This window comes from Cryptotermes secundus, unplaced genomic scaffold (assembly GCF_002891405.2).
Source record: "Cryptotermes secundus unplaced genomic scaffold, Csec_1.0 scaffold304, whole genome shotgun sequence".
Lineage (NCBI taxonomy): Eukaryota > Metazoa > Arthropoda > Insecta > Blattodea > Kalotermitidae > Cryptotermes > Cryptotermes secundus.
Window position 1 is genome coordinate 2,603,608 of NW_019721521.1, and position 26,754 is coordinate 2,630,361.

The 26,754-nt window shown below is 41.1% G+C and overlaps 1 protein-coding gene across 1 annotated transcript in view; it reads left to right on the forward strand.

Annotated features, from left to right (window-relative positions):
• Positions 1 to 1,669: 1,669 nt before the first annotated feature.
• Positions 1,670 to 26,754, forward strand: part of LOC111875451 — a 300,676-nt gene continuing 275,591 nt past the window's right edge. Inside the window, exons 1-3 of the mRNA XM_033755819.1 lie at positions 1,670 to 1,720; positions 1,870 to 1,956; positions 5,901 to 6,179. Coding sequence (XP_033611710.1) covers positions 1,670 to 1,720; positions 1,870 to 1,956; positions 5,901 to 6,179 — 417 coding nt within the window. The remainder of the gene's footprint in view (positions 1,721 to 1,869; positions 1,957 to 5,900; positions 6,180 to 26,754) is intronic.

Sequence of the window (26,754 nt, forward strand, 5' to 3'; positions counted from 1 at the left end):
CGCTAGTGTATTCCGTCATCATAATCTTCATTCATAAACTGAATCAAGTTCAATTATAAAACCCACGTCTATTTCACTTTATGCATATGAACTGCGAACAATGTTAGCATTCGTAGGTTTTGAGGTTTTCACGGCGATGACTATGAAGAAAGTCGTCTTCTGGGATCTGGCGCCGTGTATTCTTGGTTTTAACCGACGTTTCGGATGAACATATCGCCTCCATCTTCAGGGTAGTTGAGTTGCGTGCGAATACAATGATTGCAATCATTGCAGCTACAGCTATCTGTATTAGCACGCAACTCAACTACCCTGAAGATGGAGGCGATATGTTCCTCCGAAACGTCAGTTAAAACCAAGAATACACGGTGCCAGATCCCAGAAGACGACTTTCTTCAATGTTAGCATCCGATTTAAATCCCAGATCTTACTACCGACCGCCTCTATGGTCTAATGGTCAGAGTGGTCAGAGGTCCGGGTTCGATTCCCGGCGCTACCAGATTTTTTCTGAGAAGTAGTGGGTCTGGAACGGGCTCCACTAAGCCTCGTGATGATAAGTGAGGAGCTATTTCAAGGAAATAGCGGTCTAGAAAACCCAAATTAACGGCCGTGAGGATTCGTTGCGCTGACCACGCGACACCCTCTATCCGATAAGGTTGACACTATGAATGAATGAATTTATAAGGGGTGAGCCTTCTCGGCCCTTGCACCGCGACCTACAGTGATCTATTGTGCCTCCCCTTCTGATTATCCCCTCAGCAATCCTGCGCTTCGAATGAAGCGTAGGATTTTGTACGTGGTGGCGTCAAAATAGTCACTTGGTTCCATAAAATATTGACCCAAGTGACGTAATTTTAAATAAGTTAGGGCCTCACATTCACACAAGACGTGTGTGGCTGTTTTATTTTCTTCCTGACACCTCTCACAAGTGGGAGTCTTACTATTGGCACTAACTTCGCCGACAAGCGGCGGTCGCTCGGTCGGTATAGTTCGCTTGCGAACTTAAACCACGAGTTTGTTTTTTTATTGATCTTACTGCTTCATTTTATAATAAAATCTTTTGATTTTCATTTCTGGAGAAACTTTTCAAGGCCCTGGCCATAAAATCACTTAATTTAATTTCTTAAGACCCAGTGGAGTGTTGTATATTTAAGTGTTTTTATTATGTGCTTTGACACCCACTTCGATATTTCGATATCTGAATCGACTCTACATGGTCCGAGCTACTAACAGCGTCGTTGAATGAATTTGAAATGATTCGTAAATTAAAACTAATATTTTAATTCACGTCATAGTCCATAAGCAACGAGGGAAAATTGCAGAAAACGAAGTTTACTGTTACATCTCTGGCGCTTCTGTTTATCTGTACAGCCGAAACATGTTTTGAGTAAGAATTTACACGTCTGGAAGTGGTTTGATATGCAGGAACATGCATTAATATACCAGTGTTTTAAAATGTACGCGTTAGGCAATATTTAAAGACATTGACGGTATAAATATAAAATGTATTTAAAATATTAAATGATAAGCTTAAATACAAGTTAACTACTCAGTAAAATTTCGCGTGTTTATGAGGGAAGATTTGTTCTGATATCTCTGAACTGCTTGTCGGTACCCTTCTTCACCCTGCCGACTCTTCTAGATATATAAAACAAGCAGTCCCCTCTATAAAATGCAGCACCCACCACCACCACCAACTTCGCCAGCTTTATTCGATTCTATGGTAAAGCGAATAAAGTAACTTGATAACGACAACCGAGTGGAGTTCTGTGCGCGCATGCCGTCTAAGTTCCTCGCGTACAGTGCGCCTGCCCCCCGCGAGGTAGGCAACCCAACCGACATGTTGCTCGGTGCTTTCAATAACGTGGACAGCCGTGCCGCGTGAAGTTCGTGGTAGCTGAGGACATCGCAGCAGTCGGGCATCGCTCCACGCCGTACGCACGAGGTTTCAGTAATCAGGCAAATGAATGTCGCTTTACTGTAGTATTGTGCTACAACTTTACAAATAGTGTTTCTACGAACCTGCTCCTTTTGGTGCAAAATTCATTTTAAGAGCTTGGAGATTGATCAAATTTAACTGTAGAATTGAGCAGTAGTATTAATTGAAGCGAAAATATTTCAGTAGTTTATTATAAAGCAAACCTGTTTCAGACACGGAGATTTTTAATCAGTAGTATTTTCTCTGCCCATACATTGCTTTACTAGTAGAATATTGCCTACTGAAGTTACAGTTCAATGGAATTGTGATTATAATTATACAACTGAAATTATTTCATTGTGGACATCTCTAAATATATGCGTATGCTGGAAAAGAATATTTTTCATTTAAAATTTATTCTAAATTTCAGGAGTAGGTTCTAGGTGCACTCTTAGAAATTAAATTAATCGTTAGTCGTTAACGAACAATCGCATTATATTAGACCTCTCATACTTATGTTACTAAAATTAATTAATTAATAGCAAAATATCACGACGGAAGCTTATTGGTTATTACAATTAATGCTCGTGGACTGTGCTTGTGCATTTCCCAGGTATATGTAAATGCATTCTGTATTGAAATTAAAAGTTTTCTTGTAGGTATGCACGTTTATGGCCCTTTATTATTATTATTATTATTATTATTATTTGATATTTTATTGTTGCCATTGTTATTCTAATAAAAATACTAATTGTATATATTTTAATTTTCTCACTTCTCCTAAATGATAGATTGGATTTATGTTGATTGAGTTATTATTATAACTATTATCGTTGTTTCTAAATATTTATACTTTACATTTCTCAATTCTGAATAGCAACTTAGATTTGTGTTAATGAAATTTGTATTATTATTTTGTTTGTTTGCTTGCTTACTTTTCTGCATTAATGAGTCTTTACTCCAGTGCTTACATTCAATTAGTTTTTGATTTTATGTTGTGCTTGTCCATAATGTAATTACATGTATCTACACTGTGCCGTGTCTGTAATTGGCCTTGTAGCTATTGACTCGGCACATAAATAATAAAGGTTTGAATTGAATAATAATAAAGAATTCAATTGAATTAACTGTGCTGCTTAAAATCTTTTAAGAGCTACAATTATTTTATTTACTGATGTTACGAACTATGAAGTTTCCGTACGTGGATTCAAAATATTCACATTCATGGTATGAATGGTGGCTACTGAAATATATTATTTTCTTTCCCCTTGGCACTACAGCCCCAGTGGGCCTAGACCTACCTCCATGAACTTCTCCGTTCACCTCGGTTTTTCTAGACCTTACACATTCGGTAGGGCTCCTTGGGCGGGTGATCAGCTCGTCGCAAGGCCTCTACCTGTACACAAACATAGAAAATCGCACACACACACAAACTAAACATCCATACCCTGAGTAGGATTCGAACCCACGATCCCGGTTTCCAAGTGAGCGAAGCCAGTACATGCCTTAGACCACTCGACTATCGTGACCGGCGAAATATATTTTTACTACTTAAAATTATTTTATTTATATAAATTCTCTATATAACATTAACTTTTTGCTAATAACTCTCAGTTTTACACATACTGATATATTACCTTAATTGAATAAATTTCCGGTCATGGCTAATTACAGATTACATGTGTTTATTAAATTGTCTACTCTTATGCAAACGTAGTTAATAAATTTTCGACTGATAACTAACGTTAGAGTCTGGTGTTTGGTGAATATAATTGGTTTGATTTAATGGGAGTTGTTCTTAGAACATGTAAACGACATTAATTTGGTAATTCCTGTGTCTTAATGCCGAAACTCTTCCACTTTGAACAATCTCGCAGTTTTGCGACGCGTTTAGTAAATCAGCACAATTCAAAAGAACTTTGCGGTCAAAAAAATTGACGTGGCACTTATTTCTGTGCCACGGGTATATAATAAATACTCGTAAGGTGACTCTGTGCAGCACGAGCGTATTTATAGTAGAATGATTTATTGAAAGGCTACATGTATCTAACAGAAACACTACACGAGTCATTTGAAATACATTAAATGCTCGCTTATATTTGATCTCTTACTGCTGTGTTTGATTTAAACTTTTTTTTCCTTGGCACTACAGCCCCAGTGGGCCTAGGCCTACCTCCATGAACTTCTCCGTTCACTTCGGTTTTTCTAGATCTTACACATTCGGTAGGTCTCCTTGGGCGGGTGATCAGCTCGTCGCAAGGCCTCTACCTGTATTCAAACACAGAAAAACCCACACACAAACTAGACATCCATGCCCTGAGTGGGATTCGAACTCACGATCCCGGTTTCCAAGCGAGCGAAGACAGTACATACCTTAGACCGCTCGGCTACCGTGACCGGCGATTTAAACTTTAGTTGCACATTTTTAACACATTTAGCCGTAAATTGCTTTTTACAGTTACCAAAACTGACATGCAGTTTGTTTTAAGAATTTATTCTTAGGCTTGGCAACTAGAAAAGTCTTTTATACGATTCAAAGTTAAGTATGAGAAAGGTGAATAAGTTGCAATCCTCATTTTATTTCCATAGTTCTTTATTCATGCTTTCTGTTCTTGTTTTCTTCCTCTGCATCTCGGATTTTGATAAATTAATTTCAATAACAATTAAAGGTTTCCATAGAGTGTCTTCATAAAAATTCATAACCATTTAAATGATATTCATAAAAAATTGAGATGCGTGGCACAAAGAGTGAAGAAGTTTACATTTGTATAAGTTGCAAAAATTCGAAACTTGCGGCTGAAATTTATAATCTTATGTGACTGATTTTAGAAATCTACGTTGTGCTGCAGAGGCGTGATATAAAAAAAAACAATTGGAACAAAATATGAAGAGGAAAAAATAAGCAAAAAACTACATGTGTATAAGCACCTGTTTTTGTTTTGTTTTTGCTCTTTCCTTTGTTGTTGTTGTTGTTGTTGTTGTTGTTGTTGTTGTTGTTGTTGTTGTTGTTGTTGTTGTTGTTGTTGTTGTTGTTGTTGTTGTTGTTGTTGTTGTTGTTGTTGTTGTTGTTGTTGTTGTTGTTGTTGTTGTTGTTGTTATTGCTTTTATTTCTTGTTCGAGAAAATTCATGCAATAAATCGATAGTGCGAACAGAACTTCATAAAATTCCTTGTAGATAATCACGCTGCTGGCTATCAAATATAAATAATATGAATGACCCTAAACCTTTCATATCAAATTTCAAACAGCTTCTTTGCTTCTACCTTATTCCAGGCCTAGCTAATAAAAGATGCGGAATGTGACATTTGTTTATGTATCACTTAACTCCGTGGCCTGTATTCCGCAAGCGAACTATACCGACCGAGCGACCGCCGCTTGTCGACCAAGTCGGTGCCAACTTTAGCGGATAGAGGGTGTCGCATTGTCAGCGCAACGAATCCCCGCGGTCATTGATTTCGGTTTTCTATACCGGAGCCGCTACTTTTCCATTTAAGTACCTCCTCAATTATCCTCACGAACCTGAGTGGACCCCGTTCCAGATCCACTACTTTGTGGGCATGCGGTAGCTTAGTTGGTTGAGGCACTATGCTACAAGTCGGAAAGTCGTGGGTTCGATTCCCGGTTAAGTCATTGGATTTCTTTTTTCTTCCCCCCCCCCTCCCTACTCCTCTGCCGCACCATGGTCCTGAGGTCTACAGAATTGAGTACCAGGAATCTTCGTGGGGTAGAGAAGCCGGCGCGTAAGGCTAACAACCTCACTGCCATCTGAGAGCCGATTATTTAGATAATGTTGGAGCCTCGACGTCTCACAACCCTTTGGGCCTCCACGGCCTGTTAAAGGGATAGTTTTACCTTTTCTTACAATCAAGATTTTAGTTTCTTATCTGTCCCTTTGAGACATGTTACCAGATATGTAGGTACTAATAGTTTTAAATTGTGCTAAGAATAACATTTGAATGACTTTGTCCCGTTTCTTGACTTCCAGGTATTTGGTATCAAAGTGACACTTAACATTGTCAGTCTGGCTGGACCCAGAAGAGGTCACGGCAGTAAGATACGCAGTAGTGCGGTTAAAGACTCTGGTCTCGAACCTGGTACCACCAGCAGGAAGGCAGTCGTCACTACTAGCAACAGTGGGAGACCAGCTCCAGGCTGCCGCTGTTTACCGCCCGCGTGCCGCAAACACATCTCCAAAATTCTCTCTGTGTTGACTCGCCGGCTGAGGTTACGCCGCTACACCAGGCTAGGCGCTGGCGGCGGACCGGTGAGTGACACGGCCACTACATGTAGCGTTGTGTTTTATGCTGAATTCTGACTTTTAAATAGCCTGTCACGTTAAGTTTTGAGGAAATAAATATCCTATTAAACCTCCTAGGCTGTCATAATAGAATGATATAGTAAGGTAATCAAACCTTCTAATTAGCCTAATTACATTCACTTCAGCTTTCAGTAGTTATATATTCAGAGGATTACACACGATATAGGATGCAACCAACTGGTACGTATAGGCCTCGTCAAAACTATGTGTTTTCCTTTTGGATATTGGTAGTGTGCTGTAATATGCGTGTTGTTCATCCTGTAGGGAGAAAACATTTTATAATATTAAAATTTTATTAGGAGCTTCCCATCGTCCATGTCAGGAAGGTCTCTGGGGCTTTCTACGCAGCAGATATTTGAAGCGCTTTCCAGTAAGAAATTACTTTGTAGTTTGTGGATTATCGGTTCCTACAATTTACTACAAGGTGCATTTGATAGAGACTATGATTGAATAAGGTAACTGGTCTGGTGGTTCTCTCGATGGACCTTTCGAGTGACGATAATTATCTTCGTTGAAACGTATGTTCACATTCCAACTGAGTTTAAGACGTATTTAATGTACTTTCGAAAGATCGAAAATGTTATTACGACTTCCTCTCAAATAGAGTCGAATTTTTGCCCCTGCAAAGATTGATGATAACGGTTAATAAGTAGGCTAGGTCTCGCAAAACTCAACGTCATTGAACGCTGATTTTATTTTTTTAATACTGTGTCCACATGCTGGTCTGCTGTCCTTGTTTCTACCTTTCGGCACAAATGTGAAAATATAGTATGAAACAGTTTCATGTGCGTAGGTACAGTGACGCTGTAGATTATTAATAGTGAACATAACGTCAGCAGTTCGCGCCTTCGCCATCTTAATTCTCATCATAGCGAACCATACAGAACAAATAAACTCAGTGGTTTTAGTCCGCAAGCGAATTATACCGACCGATCGACCACCGCTTCTCGGCGAAGTTAGTGCCAACTTTAGCGGATAGAGGGTGTCGCGTGGCCAGCGCAACGAATCCCCACGGCCGTTAATTTAAAACCATACAGAATATTTTGTAAAATATTTTGAGCCATGTTTATTGTCTCCCATACCACATACCTGCAGATCTTCTTCGCTTATTTTTATCATCTCTAGAACACAACTATGTTGTTACCATGCTGTCCGTTTTCGAACAAAGTTATTTGAACGAAAGGAATTCAGAACTTTATTTTTTTTATTGGTAGTGGTGTGGGACTAAGTCCCTTGTACTGCAGCCACTTCTGGCCTATTGTACCAGCCCCAGATGATAGGTGAGGGTGATTGTGGAGCAATTGGTGAAATGAAGATTGGCAGAGGAGACCGAAGTATTCGGAGAAAACCTGCCCTAGCACCACTTTGTCCACCACAAATCCCACTTGACCAGACCCGGGATCGAACCCGGGCCGCCGAGGTGGGAAGGCAGCGACTAACCGCTTGAGCTATGGCGCGGCCCTTTCAGAACTTTAAGAGGTCTATTATCCTACAAATTTGCAGGACTCTGCTTTGAGTTTTTCTGTTGCTGTGCCAACTTTGACACTTTACACAACAGCCGTGTTGAATCGTCAGATTACGGACCAATTTCTGCACCATAGTGAACTTAAACTGCTGAAGGTCAGTAGACCAAATCATATTCAAGATATTAAGGGGACACACAGACACACGCCCAGCTTGGTAATATTTATAAGCCAATCTGAAAGAACCCTGTATGAATATATGTTCTTAGGTGAATAGCACTGTGTGGATAGAAGGTATCTGTTGATACATCGTAGTTAAAATATCCAGCCCTTTGGTTTATTGGTTTATCTGTTTCTTTGACGTCATACATAATAATAGAGAAGGGATTGGCACATTTTTAGACGTTTCTTCTTTGTTATAAAAACATTTATATAATAGGAAATCATTTGTTGTGATGGTAATTTATCATATTCTGTAAAATGAACATGTCAGTAGCAGTTGTCAAATGTATTTTATAGTGTCTAGCTCCCCTCTCTGTACCAGTGAGATATAATGTGGTATTTCAATCACGAATTTGTGGTGCCCAGTAATCAATAAAAAAATGAAACTCTACAGTGAGACACTTCGGTTCCTCTGCCACGAAAATGGCAGAGCGATCTTGAACGGAAAGGAAAACTGGCCTGTTTAGCATGATATAGATGAGTGAATAAGCATTGAAGATGGTAGCAGAGGTGGATGACTGAAGAGTTTGTAGTCTTCACTACAGTAGGTTTGCCCACTACTGAATCCGACTCTGGTTGACGGATCTATCTAGCTATCTATATACCTACCTATCTCTCATTCTGTATGTGGTTCTACAGCCCTTGTGGACCCTGGCAGTTTTTCAGTTTCTTAATCCGTACAGAGTAGGTAGGATTCCTTGGAAAGGGGATCAGTAGGTCTCAAGGCTGCTGCCTACAAACACAGAATAAACTCACACAGACATCCATGCCTGGAGTGGGATTCGAACTCAGGATTCCAATTTTCGAGCGGATGAAGATGGTTCATGCCTTAGGCCGCGCGGCCACTGTGATCGGCGTTTCACGGATCTACAAACGGGTAGTAGTAGTACTTCTAGTATCGCCAATCCAGTGAAGGGGGAGTAACGTGAAGCTCCCTTCAGCGTCCTTCGAACGTATCGCTCGTAATCACCATTTCATTACTCATTGAACGCGATATGTCCTTTACGTTTAGTGATCACGGCGTCCGATCGCTCGTTTGAGGATTCCTACCAGGCAGACGTCAACAAATTTCCGAAACTCTGAAGCGGAATGCCTCGGACAGCACTGGTTTTCCATGTGATGTAAGAAGTATGCTCTGCATTTGCCGCAAGAAAAGCTGGGATGAAATTTTCATGTAGCCTGTCTTATACGAGTACACATATTTCTAAAACAATTTACAAATTCGCAAATAATTATTCTTCGAAATTCATATTTTAAATCGATTAAAACATGAAGAAGAAATATATTTACGAGTACCTTTATTAAGATTTGAGCTACTTCTCTTGTTTTCCAGTTTTAAATTTTTTAAGAATACTATCTGTCCATATAGATAAACCGGCAATAAATTTCCAACCATTTGAGAGAGGTTCTGGTTCAGGGGGCCGGAATAGACCTTATATTATGTGGGCCTACTTTAAATCTCTGGGGCACGCGGTAGCGTAGTTGTTTGAGGTACTATGCTACAAGTCGGGAGGTCGCGTGTTCAAGTCCCGATGAAGTGGATTTTTTCAATTGACCTGATCCTTCCAGCCGCACTATGGCCCTGCGTTCGACTCAGCCTCTAACAGAAATGAGTACCAGGAACCTTCTNATATATATTTTTTTTAATTTTAAATCTCTTTCTCTAGCAAACGTCGTGTCCAGCTTGTTTCTTCGGAAAATCGTTTTTATCTTCTTTCAGATATCCAAATTCCTTGAATCTTCATCGGCATTGAAGCTGAAAGGAAATGACATCAACCTCAGGAGAGAGTGATGTCCCCTTACATTGAGACGAGAAACTGGAATCTTATAAAGAAATTTAATTATAGTTCGAGCGCTGTTCTGGACTCTGTAATCCGTTCCCACTTTACTGTCATGCAGAACAGCTAAAAGTAAAAGCAGTGAGCTTGCACTGAAAAGGTACCATATTCGTATCTCGAGCGGGATATATAGTCTATCTGAATGATTCTGTTTTGTCACAGTCGAAACTTATAATAGCTGACGACTTCTTCCTCGCCATTGTTTTATATTAATTTACATAATCATTTTGCCATTTCACGTGACGGTAAACAGTTCCTGAATAAAAATTAGAGTAATTAACTATAGAGTTGTTTAAAGTAAGTGCCACTGAATACGGCAGGCGAGTGACGCATTGTTGCGCAGACCCAGAGTTACAAGGTCACGATGCTGCTAGTTGTTCCCTTCACTCTCTCGACAACAAGTGCGTCGTTAATGTACTCTTAGGAACTGGGAACGGCATGTTCTCGCTCATCATTATCCACTTCTTGCTTGAAATTACCGAACATTTTAAACATTAAGTGTTTGAGTTGCTTTTGAAAAATCCGGTGTTTGGATCCTTCGCCTTCCATTCAAAGTTTTACGTAAGAGACACTAAAACAAACACCTGAAACATTTTTTTGTATAAAAGTTCCTTCGTACTGATTAAGTCCCTACCCTTGTCTATGAAATTCAACAGGCCTTATAACAGATGTTATGCCCTTATATACCCTCGCTCCAAAGTCTGCTACAGATGTAAAAGAAAAAATTTCGTTCTTGACTGAGTCAGGGCTTCAGTGCGCCTCAACATATGGCTGCCCACAGATGCTGTGTTTCCTAATCCTTCTCGACAGGCTCATGCTCATCTCACGTTCCGTTCAGAACCTGCAGTTCATACCTTATTTTAAATAACACGCGATTCGGTCATTCTGTTTAATCGTGTCATTTGTTTTGGAAAACAATGTACCTACGTAAGTGATCATAGCTATTTTGGGCTTATGCCACTTTTAGAGATAGACCCTACATGAATAACATCGCTGCACTCTGCGTGTTAGTATTGGCATCTGCGTAAAAACATTTTTCTTAACTAAATTGCACTTTCTTCATAGTCTCTGTGTAGACTAGCGTCAGTGTCACTAAAATAGACCTAGTTAATTTACAGCTTAGTTTTCGTATATGTTCAGGTATCTTAAACACTTCTCCGCGTTTGTAGAGGTCCGAAACTGCTAGGATTTGACATTAATGATTTATATGTACGGAAATTACGTGGCTGTTAACATCATTTCATGTTCGGGAAGATTGCAGACTGGAGTCGCACGCGAAGACCTCATGTCTTGACCAAGGTTTCCTGTGGTGTCGCACAGGTCCTCAAGACAAATCCTAAAATTCTACATTAAAATAAGTCATGTTAGTTTCCATACATTTCATAACCACTTTCATTTATAATCATCCAGGCGGTCAGCGTTGTATATAACCTACGCAGTTGATAAAACGCCTTGTCTGATCTAAGGGACTGGAGAGTAGCACCTCGTACTGTGCCAGGCGTAGGGTCATTCGTTGGGAAATTCGTGGATTAAATTAACCTGGTTTTGTGAAATAATGGATATTTGTCCGAAGATTTGATGCTTCCCGACTTTTGGTACACCCTGTTTTACTAAACCAGTGAGCTGCTCAGCTTTGCACCGCCACCTTGTAACAAATCAGTACGATTCGTTACGTTCAAACCCTGACAACCACTAAGTGCCTAAGGCGCCCGATTCGCCGCGGTCTCCCAACGTCCCTTCTATCGTGCTCATGGGGCAACACAACCTCGGCCACTGGCTCTTATGTGGGGCTTCATTTCCTGTAACAACCGTGGGCCATTTGGATTAGTCGATCGCGCTTTCAGGCAACTTTGGGAGAGGAAAGGAAACAGGTAACTGTAGAGTACATGATCGGGTGATATTATCGTTTCGAAGTTTCGAAGAAAAAAGATTTGCAATGCCGCTTCCTCAGTTGTGTAGCGGCGGATGTTGTTCAGAAATGGTGACAGTATTTTATTATCTAATCTGATATATATTCGAATGTTAATTAAAACAAATAATCCGTGGCTTTTAGTCCGCAAGCGAATTATACCGACCGAGCGACCACCGCTTGTCGGCGAAGTTAGTGACAACTTTAGCAAATAAAGAGTGTCGCGTGGTCAGCACAACGAATGCCCACGGCCGTTAATTTCGGTTTTCTAGACCGGAGCCGCTATTTCCTTGAAACAGCTCACAATTATCATCACGAGGCTGAATGGACCCGTTAATTATGCAGACTTATTTCAATGGGGGGGGGGGCACGCGGTAGCGTAGTTTGTTGACGCACTGTGCTACAAGCCGGAAGGTCGCGGGTTCGAATCCCGATGAGGTCATTGGATTTTATTTCAATTTACCTAATCCTTCCAGCCGCACTATGGCCCTGGGGTCGACTCAGCCTCTAACAGAAATGAGTACCAGGAATATTCTTGGAATGTTATTGGGGGTAAAGGGCGGCCGGCGCGTAAGGCAGACAACCTCACCGACATCTATGAGCCGATTTTCTAGAAAATGTGGGAACCTCAACATCTCACAACCCTATGGGCCTCCACGGCCTGTTACAGGGATATTTTTACTTTTTTTCATTGTAAATGAACGTGGTTTTGATTATCGATATTTTTGGAGAACATTAGCCGTTGGTTTCGAAGTCTGTTGCTGTTCCAGACTATGATTCGTAAGTCAACTTCTGCCAGTAGTCCAATATGCCTTTTTTTTTCAACGCATATGCCTATATTACGATTCGACAGAACAAAATCGATATATGATAGATAGCTTGGAGCTAAAATATTGGTCGTTGATGTGGACTTGTCGGAATATATTCTGTTGATTACAGTTGTGAGTCTAGTAGACGTGAGTTATGTTTACATTATTCTACATTAGATATCAAAATTTGAACCTTAATGAATGTCGGTTTAAACAAAAAAAAATGTTCCAGTCTGTACAGAATGACGTATGCATAACTTGGTTTACATGTTAGGCCAGTGAGGTGAATTGAATACCACTGACACAAAATCTTCCTGTCAAATTGCATTGGATATTGTATCTGACTTCGACCACTTGATGAAATGTCATGAGAACTGCGTAATTAGTGTATCGGACAAAGACATGAAGAATAGTTCCATATTTTGGGATATAAGGCCATGTAGTCCGTTGAAAGTTAATCGCGCTTCAGAGAGAACATGTCACTCCCATCTTCAAGGCCGATGAAAAGTCAAGCAAGAAACTAGCATGAAGCATGTAGCTTCATGTAGTTACTATAGGATTCTGACGATGGTGTATAACACACTGATATATTGGGTTTTTGGACTTTATCCATCGTCCTGGTTTTTAAGATAACTAATAAAACACGACGTTTCGGAAACTGGATCTGTTTCCGTCCTCAGGTGAAGTGACTGAGGCTAGCTCTTTCTAACGGACCCAACAGAATAAGTGTTTTCCTTCACCTGAGGACGGAAACAGATCCAGTTTCCGAAACGTCGTGTTTTTATTAGTTATCTTAAAAACCAGGACGATGGATAAAGTCCAGAAACCCAATATATCAATGTAGCTTCATATTAGGCTTCTTCTTCGACCCTCGAGATGGATGCGACATGTTCCTCCGAAACGTCTGTTGAATTTCAGCAAACTACCTGGTTTTTTATCCAAGAAAATGTAACTCTTATAACCACCGCTGTGAGAACCCTTAGTCATACAAAGATCTGTATCAAACACTTCCAAATATGTTTGGTTCCCTACGAGAAATTCAGATATTAATAACAGCATTACTTTATATATCCCTAAGAGTGATATTCCATTGGCCTAATGATTAAATGTAAAACATACTTTCGAATATCCTTCCAGGATATTGATGAGACAGAATACTATGAAATATGTCACGGCCATTTTATTCCACATCTCTCTGAAGTCAATAAAATAATGTTACAGTTCATCGTTCGATAATAAATTGTGTTTCTAGTTGATAGAGAACCTAAGAATTCCATTTTTATAAAAGCCAGTGTATGTAGGTATAATCAGATATAAGATAAGGAGACAGTGTGGGCGTATTGCTGTGAGGTTCACCTGAGCATGCGCTAGGCCGCGCCATAGCTCAAGCGGTTAGTCTCTGGCTTCCCACCGCGGCGGCCCGGGTTCGTATTTTGTGGTCTCACCTTTGTGTTGGAAATAAGTGTTACCGACGACGACGATGATGATGATGATGATGATGATAATAATAATAATTTTGAGAAATCTTTTGTGACCCAAATTCATTTACTATGACACTAATTTTGAAATATTTCCGTGGTCTTCACCAAAACTACCATTAAATTTACTCATATCCCACCATTGTTTTCGTGATGTGAACTTCAAGGTCATAACTAAACTTACCTATTCTAACCGCCTATCTTCAAAGGCATTCACCGTACTTGGGAACCGGTTCTGCAGATTCAGCAGCGCACGTGTTTAATATCTGCCACAACAGTAATATTAGGAGCCGGGGTAGCGTAGTCAGTATAGCTACTGGCTACGGGCTGGACGACATAGAGGTCGGAGTTCGAATCCTGGTAGGGTCAACAATTTTCTCTGCTTCACTCTTCCAAACCGGCTGTGGGGCCTACCTGGTCTCCTATCTAATGGGTACCGGGGGCTCTTTCCCCGGGGGTACAGCGGCAGGGGCGTGAAGCTGACCATTCACCTCCAGCTAGTGCCAAGGTCAAGAAAATATGGATCTATACATCCACTCCCATACGCCTTCAAGGCGTAGTTCCTTCGGTACCACTAGTAGAAGTATGCAGCCGAGACTCGGGGTGTAATTCAGAAACAAGAACAGTTCCGTTGAAACGCAAGTCATCTCGCAACCTTAAAATCAACATTAGTTTCACTGAAACTTTCGGACTGGTCTGAATCTCGGGTACGGTCATAACTGCCTGTCCTCCGGCCTCACACCTGTCACTTGTCCATTAGCTTCTTTCTTACCAGACTTCTTGCCATACTGAAGGTGATGAATTCTGTTACCGTCTTATTATCAAGGGTACAGGGGTGGTCTGGCGGACAGGAAGCTAACGACAGGGAATCATTTTCTCTCATCAAGTCACGTAAGAAGTTGCAGAACATTCGTAATAGCTGTGAGGTTAGTAAAAACAACTCTACTCTGTTTTCCGGTCGGACTATGAACACAGGCTCATCATAATTTAGTAGACATTAACATGAGTTTGCAGTTAATCTGAAAGTTGCCGTGTTACGCAGTTAATATCGCTTTGTTTGCTTGGAGTACAGTGACAGCTGTGAGCTGGGATGGCTCAGTCAGCAAAGTGAATGGCTAATACACCATGCACTCCTCTTCATAATATCCAGGACTGCTCTTGGCTCTGCATAATTCCTTATCGGTGATTATTGGGGATGAAATGGCCGGAGTATGAAGCTAACCATTCACTTTAATCTAATTCTCAGTTCCAGCATACGTGGAGCTTTTTTTCTTAATGCTTGTGCTAAGTCCTTTTACTGCGGCCACTTCTGGCCTATTGTACCAGCTCCAGATAATAGGTGAGGGTGATTGTGGAGCAATTGGTGGAATGAAGAATGGTAGGGGAAACCGAAGAACTCGGGGAAAACCTGCCCCAGCGCCACTTTATCCACCACAAATCCCACTTGACCAGACCCGGGATCGAACTGTACTTGGAGCTTAATATCCGTACACCATTTACGATTCCCTGGCAACCTGCTAAGGCACAAGGGAAACTTTAGTCCTATTCCTGAAGTGTTTCTATACATTACCGACCAACAGTACTGTAGTAATGTTCTAATACTGGTTACCAAATTGTGACATTCCAATCTCTTGAGTATAGTTGAAATTTTTCAAGTAGTTGCAGGGAAGTGCTTGTATGTATAACACAAACATCCGCTGTCTTCCTTAAGAACCACCGATAGAAGACAGTGCTGACGAAACACACGCATTAAACAATGCAAAATACTCACCACGATACACTAATAATATTGCCACGAAACCACACATAACCTTATCCTTAATTTAAACGAGTTTCAATTATTTCATACTAGGCCGCGCCATAGCTCAAGCGGTTAGTCGCTGGCTTCCCACCGCGACTTCCGGGGTTCGATCCCCGGTCTGGTCAAGTGGGATTTGTGGTGGAAAAGTGGGGCTGGGGCAGGTTTTTCCGAGTTCTTCGGTTTCCCCTGCCAATCTTCATTTCACCAATTGCTCCACAATCACCCTCACCTATCATCTGGGGCTGGTACAATAGGCCAGAAGTGGCCGCAGTACAAGGGACTTAGTCCCACCCCACTAGCAATAAAGAACAGTTTAATACTAAAGTATACCAAATATCCTTATGTCTGACATTGATCCTTTTTATAGGAGTTCATTTTAACGTTGACTTGCAATTCAGTGACTTCATACTTATTTAATCTGAATCCACCTGATGAAGACATAACGAGATCGGACCATGTAGTGGTATAGTATAAAGGTAAAGCTATTCCTGTAACAGGCCGTGGAAGCCCATAGGGTTGTGAGACGTCGATGCTCTTCCGGACAGTCGGCTCACAAATGTCGGTGAGGTCACTCTTATGCGCCGGACGCCCCTTACTCTCAGGAAGATTCCTGATACTCATTTCTGTTAGAGGCTGAGTCGCCCCAGGGTCATAGAACGCCTGGAAGGCTCAGGTCAATTGAAAAATCCAATGGCCTCATCGGGAATCGAACCCGCCACTTTCCGGCTTGTAGCATAGTGTCTCAACTAACTACGCTACCGCGTGCCCCTAGTGGTATAGCATAACCACAATAATTTAGCACTGACAGATTTATCTGTTATTTGTATGGTTAAGTAAATTGCTGTGCAGAAGGCCACTATATATCGTGATAGTGTACGTGTGCGTGAAATTTTGCTTTCTGTTAGGGAAAACTGCACTTCACTCTTCAAGTCGCGGCAAACATTCACGCGGTTTTCTCTTTGGTCATCTCCGAGCAAGCGAGGAACAAATTTTGCAGACACCCGTCTCATGTGCAAACCTTCGGCTAAAATTCGCTGGACCATGCTCCATGAGATGTTCGTTTCCTCAGAAAGTTGGTCAATGGTCTTTCGACGATCTTCATCAATTTCACGCACACTCTTTGTTCCTTCTGGTCGGCCATCTCACTAATCGCCAAAGGGTTGAAACAGGAACGCACACAACAGAGCACCACAGACAAACCACTTAACTCAGACTGACGCCAGCTCACTAACATTCGCGGGAGACCCCCAGCTAACACCACCTAGCAGCACAACTCGTAACTACAAAGCATGCGCGCGCAACAGGTCGTTTCCGGTTATTTTTGGGTCCCCCCTCGTATAGTTTGAAAACAAATGGCAGTATCATTAAAGTTCGTCCCATATCATCTCGTAGCCTTACTTCTCATTAATTTTGTTGTTTTATATTGGATAGTAGTGACAACAGTGGAAATCTATGCACAAAATTCAAATAAGACATACCCAACTTGTACGCTAACCCCAATACACTCTTATATCAATAAATTGCAATAACAACCACTCACCTGAAGACATAATGAAAGCTGACTTACAAAACTTAGTGTATGAATCTCAAACAGTGAACAAATATCAAACCTAACCGCATTGTAATGAAACAACATTTGTCTCAGACACTCAGATACATATTCAATCTTTTTAAGTGGTCGCCATCGTCAAACTCTCAAGGAGTTAGGAAATTTGTCAACCCATTCTGACCTCAGTTTAGTTTCTTTCCAACAACATCATTGGTTCCATGTAAACAACGATATATCGCTGCTTTTGAGGACTTCAATGTTAAAAATTAAAATCAAAATGAATGGTAATGAGCACATGCCTATGTACAATAGGAAAATTGGTATGATAAGGTACGTTTTACATTTTGCAGTTCATAAAGCCATAGAGTAAAATCTTGGGTCTTATTTGTTCGTCTTGACAGATCTAAGACGACTGCATCTGTGGTATAGTGGTCAGAGTTCCTGGCTACAGATCCAGAGGTCCGGGTTCGATACCCGGCGCTACCAGTCTTTCTGAGAAATGGTGGGTCTGGAACGGGGTCAACTTAGCCTCGCGAGGATAATTTTGTAGCTATGTCAAGGAAATAGCGGCTCCGGTCTAGAAAACCGAAATTAACGACAGTGGGGATTCCTTGCGCTGACCACGCGACACCCTCTATCCGCTAAATTTTGGCATTAACTTCGCTGACAAGCGGTGGTCGCTCGGTCGGTATAGTTCGCTTGCGGACTAAAACCACGGAGGTTTTTTTTACGCATCTAAGACGTCTGTGTGTGAGCTTTAAAATCTGCAGATAGACGAGCCCGTTCCGAATCTTGTAAATTTCGGGGTTTAAGTATCAAGATCCTACGTGCCTTTCAAGATTCGTCAAGCCTAAGACACCTTCCGGACCTAACCAGGTCTGATGCATCTGTGGTAACGTTTTTAATATGCCAAACTTCCGTCAGTAATGACAGGAGTTGGGAAGGATTTTGGTTGAAAGGCACGGAAATTTTAAAAATTAGAATTTATACATATAATAAAATCTAAAGGGGAGGGGCTCAGTTTGGATAACGACGGGCTGGAAGGCCCGTGTTCGATTCCCGGCAGTGCAAAGTTTGTCTCTTCTCCATAACGTCAAGACTGATTCTGGGGCTCACCCAGCCTTCTACCCAATGGGTGCCGGAAACTCTTTCCCCTGGGATAAAGTGGCAAGGGCGTGAAGCTGACCACTCACCACCATCTAGTGCCAAGGTCAAGAAAGGTGGAGCTATACATCCACTCCTTCATATATATCCATGGCATAGTGTTTAACTAATTAAGGACAAGGACATATTTATATTTTATTTATTGCAGTTTATTAATATCTTCCTAATGACCTTTTTACTCTCTCAGATATTCGTCTCTTATTTTAAATCGAATTTGAGTACGGGTGAACTGAGATCAGCCCAGCGCTGCGCTGCTTCCTGTATGCTATGCTACACGCGATGCAGACAGGCAGGAACACGCGAATCATGCCCCTAACGGAACGCAACCTCGCGATTGTGACGTGACTCAGCTGAAAACCTCAGCTACAGGGATCGGCAATAATGCTGAATTCACATTCCAGCTGTTTTCAATGTCAGCAATGAAGTAGAAGCTGGCGAACAGGAAAGGATAAGCAGCCCGCGGATGTTCGAAGCATAGATTTCAGGTTGCAAACGTGCATACTCGGAACTGTAGAGTACAGCAGCTGTTAAGTTGACACTAAAATGTGATTCTCTTTTACGGAACATCACGGCACAAACACCAAACTAAAGTGTGAAATTTGTAGAATAATAAATTTGAAGTTATTCAGTACCTTGACCCCACTAACGGCTCCTTTGCTTGTATGGAATCGTAAATCACTTTTTTTGTGGAGTATGTTTGCGAACAATTTAATCAGCTACTTGGTAGACAAATACGAGTATGTATAAATCTATGGACAGCTCTAGGAAATATAAAGCTTAATTTTTTGTAGTTATAGGAAGTCCCAGTTGAGTAGTTAGATGTCCTGATCCTGATTTGGGGGGGGGGGAGGTGGCGGGAAAGTATGTCCTCAATTCGCAGATCAGATCTGCTAACATGACCAAGAATTTTCATGGTTTTTGTTAGTTTTTCTAAGAAAATGACGGAACGTCACTTAAAACAATCACAACCACTTCTTTCACATTTTTTCCAATCCATCATTAACTCTCATGCCTCAATTCAGTGCGTTAAATTGTGAGGTAAAGACCCATTGCTAGGCAACGGCTCCATAGACACCTTCCGGCGGATACCTCTTTTGGATAACAGCCCTTTGCTAGGTAAAGTCTACAACAATACGTGATACCAGTATACGCCCACTGTTCGGCAGTGGACGTATGGAGTCCGCTCCGAGGCTGTAAAAGTGAGTGACTCTGGCTCCAGTTAGATCAGAATGGAAAGAGTCCAGTCAGAATTGAGTGAGTCCTAGTCAGTCAAGGAAGAAGGGTTCGACTGTATATTTATTGTGAGTTATTGGAATTTATTATGATTACGAGTGATTGTACAGGAGTGAGCAATAAATTCAACCATCCAGTTCAAACCCCCGTCTTTTAAATCACCCATACGCAGTGCAGTGGAGGAAGTTCCATTAAATGGCCTAAGAAAGTTACTACAGATACTACGTAGTCCAGCAATAGTCTCTAGCAGAAGTGTCCTCGAAGTTAAAAACGTAAATATGAAACCGTACTGACGTACTCAGAGTTTTACAAGAAAACGTCGATTTCCCACGTGATTAACATAATATAACTAATTCTGTGAAACGTAATCCTTCTTAAGATGTTCATAGTCCTTCAGCTACTCAAGAAATCCCCATCTTTTATGGAACCCGAAGGTAAAACTTTGTTAACAAAGTCCTGCCAGTGATCTCTGCCCAGAGGATTAACCGACTGTTCATTCATTAATTTACTAGAGTACCCTTCGGCCCTCAATATGTATTCTTCCTTCGCAACTCGACTCCTCACTCATTATTCATTTCCACCCCTCCGGCTCTTCTCGCCCCTTCATTCGTCTCGATCTGTAGTTCTCGTTGTCTTCACGCTTCCTCGACGCATAGTTCCGGCCTCTGTACGCCAGATGTCCTTCTCTTCGTGGTGACATTTCGACTCGCTTCACTTGTCAAAGGAAAAAGCCGCCACGCCATTCACTGCAGTTGTTGTGCGTCTTCTTTTTTCTTCCTCTGGAAATAACTGACTGCCAGAGGAAGGAGGAGGAGTTGTCTTTTATATTGAAGCTTACAAATTGTTATTGCTTAGTTTCAATGGGAGAGAGAAGTCTGCTTTGTTGTGAAGTCAGCATGTGATCATGACATTTGCACCGCTAGAAAAAAAGTACTAAGTTGATGTAGGGTTGCTAAATTCAAATGTCCGCTCAACTCATGTTTCAAATTCGGAAAATACTGGAGACATATTAATTTTTTAGTGAGTTAACGAGGATTCCTGTATAGACAGAACAGGTGGTTCATAACGCTAAGCCTGGCTTAGTTACGTCCAGTTTACGTATCCATTATTTAATATCTCCTTGGTTTTACAAGTAAAATGAGCTGGTTGTCTAGAAAATGTGGGAACCTCAACATCTCACAACCCTATGGGACTCCACGGCCTGTTACAGGGATACCTTTACTTACTTTTACTTTTACTTGGTTTTAACCTTGATTCGTAGACCATTTGATGAAGCAGTTTCAGCTGTTGAAGTTACTTTACGTCCAATAAGAAAAGATGCATAGATCAAGTGGTCGTGGCCCATTACAAGATACTATTACGGAACGTGCCGATCACGGTAGCCCAGCGGTCTAAGGCATGTATTGTCTTCGCATGCTCGGAAGTCGAGACCATGGGTTCTCAATCCCACACAAGGCATGGATATTTGGTATGTGTATGTGTTTATTTTGTTTGTTTGTTTGTTTATTTAGGTAGAAGCTTTGTGCCACTTTGTCCACCACAAATCCCACTTGACCAGACCCGGGATCGAATCCGGGCTGCCGCGGTAGGAAGCAAGCGACTAACCGCTTGAGCTATGGCGTGGCCATCATGAAACTGAAAATCAGTGGCCAGGGCCCAAAGGGGCTGTAGAGCTATTGAAAACAAAATACGAAACGTGCGTTATATAACTGAGGAAGACACAGAAAACAGTCTGAATATCGGTTTCTTGGCTGAGACTCCAACCATATACCTACCAAATAAAAGACCGATGCGTTAATTATGAGCTAACCTGTTATATTATAAAAAGTGTGACAGTAGAAAGTTTTATCTGAGCACTGTCCGCCGTCTAGGCTTCATAATAAAAACACTTCAGAAGCTAGTTCCGTTGCCTCTTCAGGCAGTGGTGAGAACTAATCTGATGGTTCCTTTGGAATGAGTTAGTCTCAATCACTGGACATGGCAGTAGATATAGCTTTGTTAAATTACTAACCTGAGGGCATTCTGCGATCAGCTATACTCTTCACCTGTTAAGATTTTCGTGATCGTCAACGAGGCGTTGGTCTTCATATCGCTCTTTCACCGTCGCACTGTTACCAATTTTCCTTACATTATCGCAAATACATTTTTTCTGTCTTCCTCCCCGACTTTTGCCCCGAATTTTTTTTTTACCTTGGCACTACAGCCCCAGTGGGCCTAGGCCTACCTCCATGAACTTCTCCGTTCACTTCAGTTTTTCTAGATCTTACACATTCGGCAGGACTCCTTGGGCGGGTGATCAGCTCGTCGCAAGGCCTCTACCTGTACATAAACACAGAAAAACGCACACACAAAATAACATCCATGCCCTGAGTGGGATTCGAACCCACGATCCCGGTTTCCAAGCGAGTGAAGACAGTACATGCCTTAGACCGCTCGGCTACCGTGACCGGTGCCACGAACTTAACAAATGTAATTATTAGGCCATCGGTCTGTTCCAGTTAATCAGAAATACGAATATTGGAGGTTGTGTAATACTTGCGATTAGGCTTACATATATATTGTGACGTGGATGGTCAGAGCGCTGCTAAACAACAGCCCTGTAAACAAACCTCACCAATAGAGAGAGCACTTAAATGCACACTTTGTAGTTGCATCAGTTGCTTTGGCGTGATAGAATAATGTTATACAGCGCATTCGTTTCAACATCAGTCGATATTTAACAATAATAAGTAAAGAATTCAGGCAATAACTTGTAATGAACTTCATATTTGGGAATTGTATGACAAATTTTGCTACGGTAGACTTATTTAATACTCCACAAGACTTATAGTGACGATGTATATATAAGTATGATTTCAGTAACATAGAAGTGGGCGGAAAGTAATTATTGATTGCTTCTGTGGTTGTTTAGCCACGCAAGGTGTTTATTTAAAGCACTGTATTGTCTAGAAAAATGGGCGAGACATGTAGCACCCATTAGAGCAACAAACTACGTACACATTTTCTTGTTGGCGAAACTCAAGGAAACAGAACACATGAGAGATCTAGGATCACATGGGAGATTATATTAAAATTGATCTCCTGTATGTTGATTGCGAAGATATTTATTTAGTCATTGCAGTCTTGATTCTCTCTTCTTTTCCAATTTAAAATTAATTTACATAAATATATCTTATAAATAATACGTAGGATTCGTTGAACGGCTATTGTCCCATTGCAATTCTAGCTATACAGGAAAACAGACACAGAAATGACGTGGACATATGTAGTTCTGAGCCACGAACGGTATCCGAAACCACCATTCCAGTGTTCGAGGGGTCGAAACTTACATACATTTTTGTCTGCCCAGTCACTGTAATCAACTTTTGAAGAAACTCATTTAAGTGGCTCAGGACAGGATCCAATGACAGACCTACATTCCTGCAAAACAGGAATTATCCTGAACACTTAGTAACTCTCTACTGCTCAAGGAAGATCCCAACATGCCATGTAGTTTGTTAGCCAGGCTCGGGATTTGGGCTAAACACGAAAGATCTTTAAGCTTGCTGTATTCTGGGTAGTAACCGCCATGAGAGACTGAAGTCTCACGAAAATTCTTGCCCTTGAATTTGTTCCAAGAACCGCCCAGTCCGGGCAAGATGCTCTTTGCGTAAGCAAACTGACCGCTATACTTCGTGCCTTGAACATGTTGGGTATTGTCGACTGAGCCTCTAATAGAAATGCGTACTAGAAATCTTCCTGGGGGTAAAGGGCGGCCGGGGCGTACGTCTGTAGCCAATTATCTAGAAAATGTGGGCACCTCGACTTCTCACAACACTATGGGCATTCACTGCTTGTTACAGGGATAGCTTTACATTTTACCTTTATTGTTATAACAAAACAGGATTTGTAACGCCTAATTATAAAATGTAGAGAAGATAACTTTGTCCCTGTTTTAATAAATTAGTTAATTAAGCACTACGCCATGAATACATACGGGGTCACTGAATTGAGATGAGTGGTCAGCTACACGCTCTTGCCGCCTTGCTCCCTGGAAAGAGCCTCCGGTACCCGTTGGGTGGGCCCCACATCTAGTCTGGAAACTGTGGAGTAGAGAACTGGAAAGTGTTCACTTCAAATCTCTGTAGAGGAACCACATATTAATAATGATAATAAGTAAAGCTATCCCTGTAGCAGGCCGTGAAGGCCCACGGGGTTGTGAGATGTTGAGGGTCCCACATTATCTAAACAATCGGCTCAAAGATGGCGGTAAGGTTGTCAGCCTTACGCACCGGTCGCGCTTTACTCCCCAGGAAAATTATTTATTTAATTCCTGGTACTCATTTCTGTTAGAGGCTGAGTGAACCCCAGGGCTATAGTGCGGCTGGAAGGATTAGGTCAATTGAAAAAAATCCAATGACCTCATCGGGATTTGAACCCGGAACCACATACAGTTTTCAAATTCTAATTTTGATTTCCTTCATTTTTTTCCTGGTAAATCCCAACTAACTTAGTAGTACCTTCTGATAGGCCAAGTCAATTTCTTCGCAAATCCCTCTCCATTCACCAATGATGCTGACCATCTCGTCTCACACAGAACTACGAATCATACGCGCCTCAAATAACCAAGCAGTCAGTCACGTGTTCCATCTAGACTAACGACACCGATAGTGAGATATGATAAAGTTTTGAATGATTTAGGCAAGACGCGCGACATTTTTAGTGATTGTTTAAACTTTTATAGAATCTATCGTTGAAGAAAATGAAAGGTTTCATTGTATGCAACTTTTTCTTTTCTTCCCATTTTTTTTCCATTTACAATTAATTACGCACGAGTTGGATTCCCGTTGCTTGTCTGTTCGCCCAAGAATGTCCGGAATGGAATTTGAGTTTCATCCTTGCATGGTTAGTCAAGCAGAATTGGTATGCCCAATTTTCTTACTAACAACATTACACGTCTACACAGAAAACAAAGAAGAAACAAAAAAATAAGAACAGAAGATCTTTACTGTCTGCTATGGGCCTATAATGCTTTGTCAGTTATGCTTGCTGACAGAAACAGTTGCAGCTAGGCTAGGATTACAGTGAGGCTCAGAAGTTTGTCACTTTAGACTCTAAAGTTGGAGTCTGAAATTTAGAGAGTGCAGCATGAAGAGAACATTTTAAAAATATGACGATGTCTCTGCACAGAAAAGTGGGTTATAGCCAAAGATTCTGTGGGTAGGTTTCTGAAACTGATCACACCGTTATAACAAGAAGTTCTGGGAAGAACTAATCTCCTACTTTCCTTTCACTGTAACTCTATACTGTCCGATACGATAAGTAGAAAGAAAACTTTAGTATGTATGCATAATGAAGTCAAGAAAACAATACAGTTTGGGAGGCTACAGCGTTAATATTACCGATTGATGTGATTTATGCGGTACGCCGTTGACATGGCCTCAGATGGCATGATATGTACATACCAATTTTCATGAAGATTGATTCTGGCATGCAGGTAATATTAAGGTGTTTACCTCGACAATTTNCTATACTGTCCGATACGATAAGTAGAAAGAAAACTTTAGCATGTATGCATAATGAAGTCAAGAAAACAATACAGTTTGGGAGGCTACAGCGCTATTATTACAGATTGATGTGATTTATGCGGTACGCCGTTGACATGGCCTCAGTTGGCATGATATGTACATACCAGTTTTCATGAAGACTGATTCTGGCATGCAGGTAATATTAAGGTTATTACCTCGACAATTTAAGAGGTTGTGGATTTCCTTAAATGTTCCTTAAATGCCTAACCGATTTTTATTCAACCTGGTATGTATGTAATGCCACCAGAGCCGGTCTCAGCGTTGCATTTCATAATTTCTTTCCACCAGTAACACCAATATTACAGGCTCTCAAATTTCTGAGACAAAAAACTTTACATTGCTTGAACGTCTGTACCAGTCTCCATGAAGCTTGGACCGTATACCTTGCCACCAGAACCGGTCTCAACGGTGCATTTCATAATTCCATTCCATCAGCAATACCAACATTACAGTCTCAGATCTCTGAGGTAAACCCTTAATATTGCTTGAACGCCTGTATCAATCTTCATGAAACTTGGTATATAATATGATGCCATCTGAGGCCATGCCAGTGGCGTACATGACAAATCCCTGTTATCATTAATACCAAAATTCATTCATTCATCAGTAATCTGTCATACGACAGGTCCATAGTCACTTCCAAAACAATTCCTCCACTTAATGCGCTCTAGAGCTTTCTCCTTCAAATAAAGACATCCTCTTCTGTCCCCAAGGTCATCCAGCATCTTCTTACGCCATTTTCCTCGTCTTCTGGTCGCATACATGGTATCTCTGTTTTTGGAAAGAGACCAAATATAGTCCAAAATATAGTCTCTCAAATTGTTGGGGTAATGCCCTTACAATTACTCGAATATCTGAACCGATCATTCTGAGAATTGGTATGCATATCATGCCACCTGAGACCATATCAACGGTGCACCGCATGAATCACAGCAATCGGTAATTCCAGCACTGCAGCCTCCCCGTTTGAATTCTTTATTGACTTCTTTACGCATACGTACTAAAATTTTCTTTCCACTTGCTGTATCAGGTACTAAAGTTACAATGAAAGGAAAGTATACGGTTAGCTCTTCCCAGAGTTTCTTGTTCTCTTACAGTGCATGGCTCTTGGGTCGCACCTATTCGATTTTACTCCTGTCGATGTAGAGCCCAAGAGAGACAGAGCGAAAGAGAGAGATACCAATCCAAAAAATCCAAACGAAAACAGTTATAGACCAGGCTGAGAATACTGTAGACCAAGTTGTGCTGTTGTATGTACTCTGTTTCCTATATGCCCTACACGTCAGTGTGTACTTATGCGTCTTGCAATTGAAACATGTATTTCATGGAGCTGTTTCAGTCTAATTAGTACGGTCTTCTGATGGGCACGATGTAGAAGTTGCGTTTGGCTCCTTTAAATGTGACAACATTTCCTGAAAGAAAGTAGGTCATTAATTATTCCCAGAGCTCATTGTTATGAATATTATTATTATTATTATTATTATTATT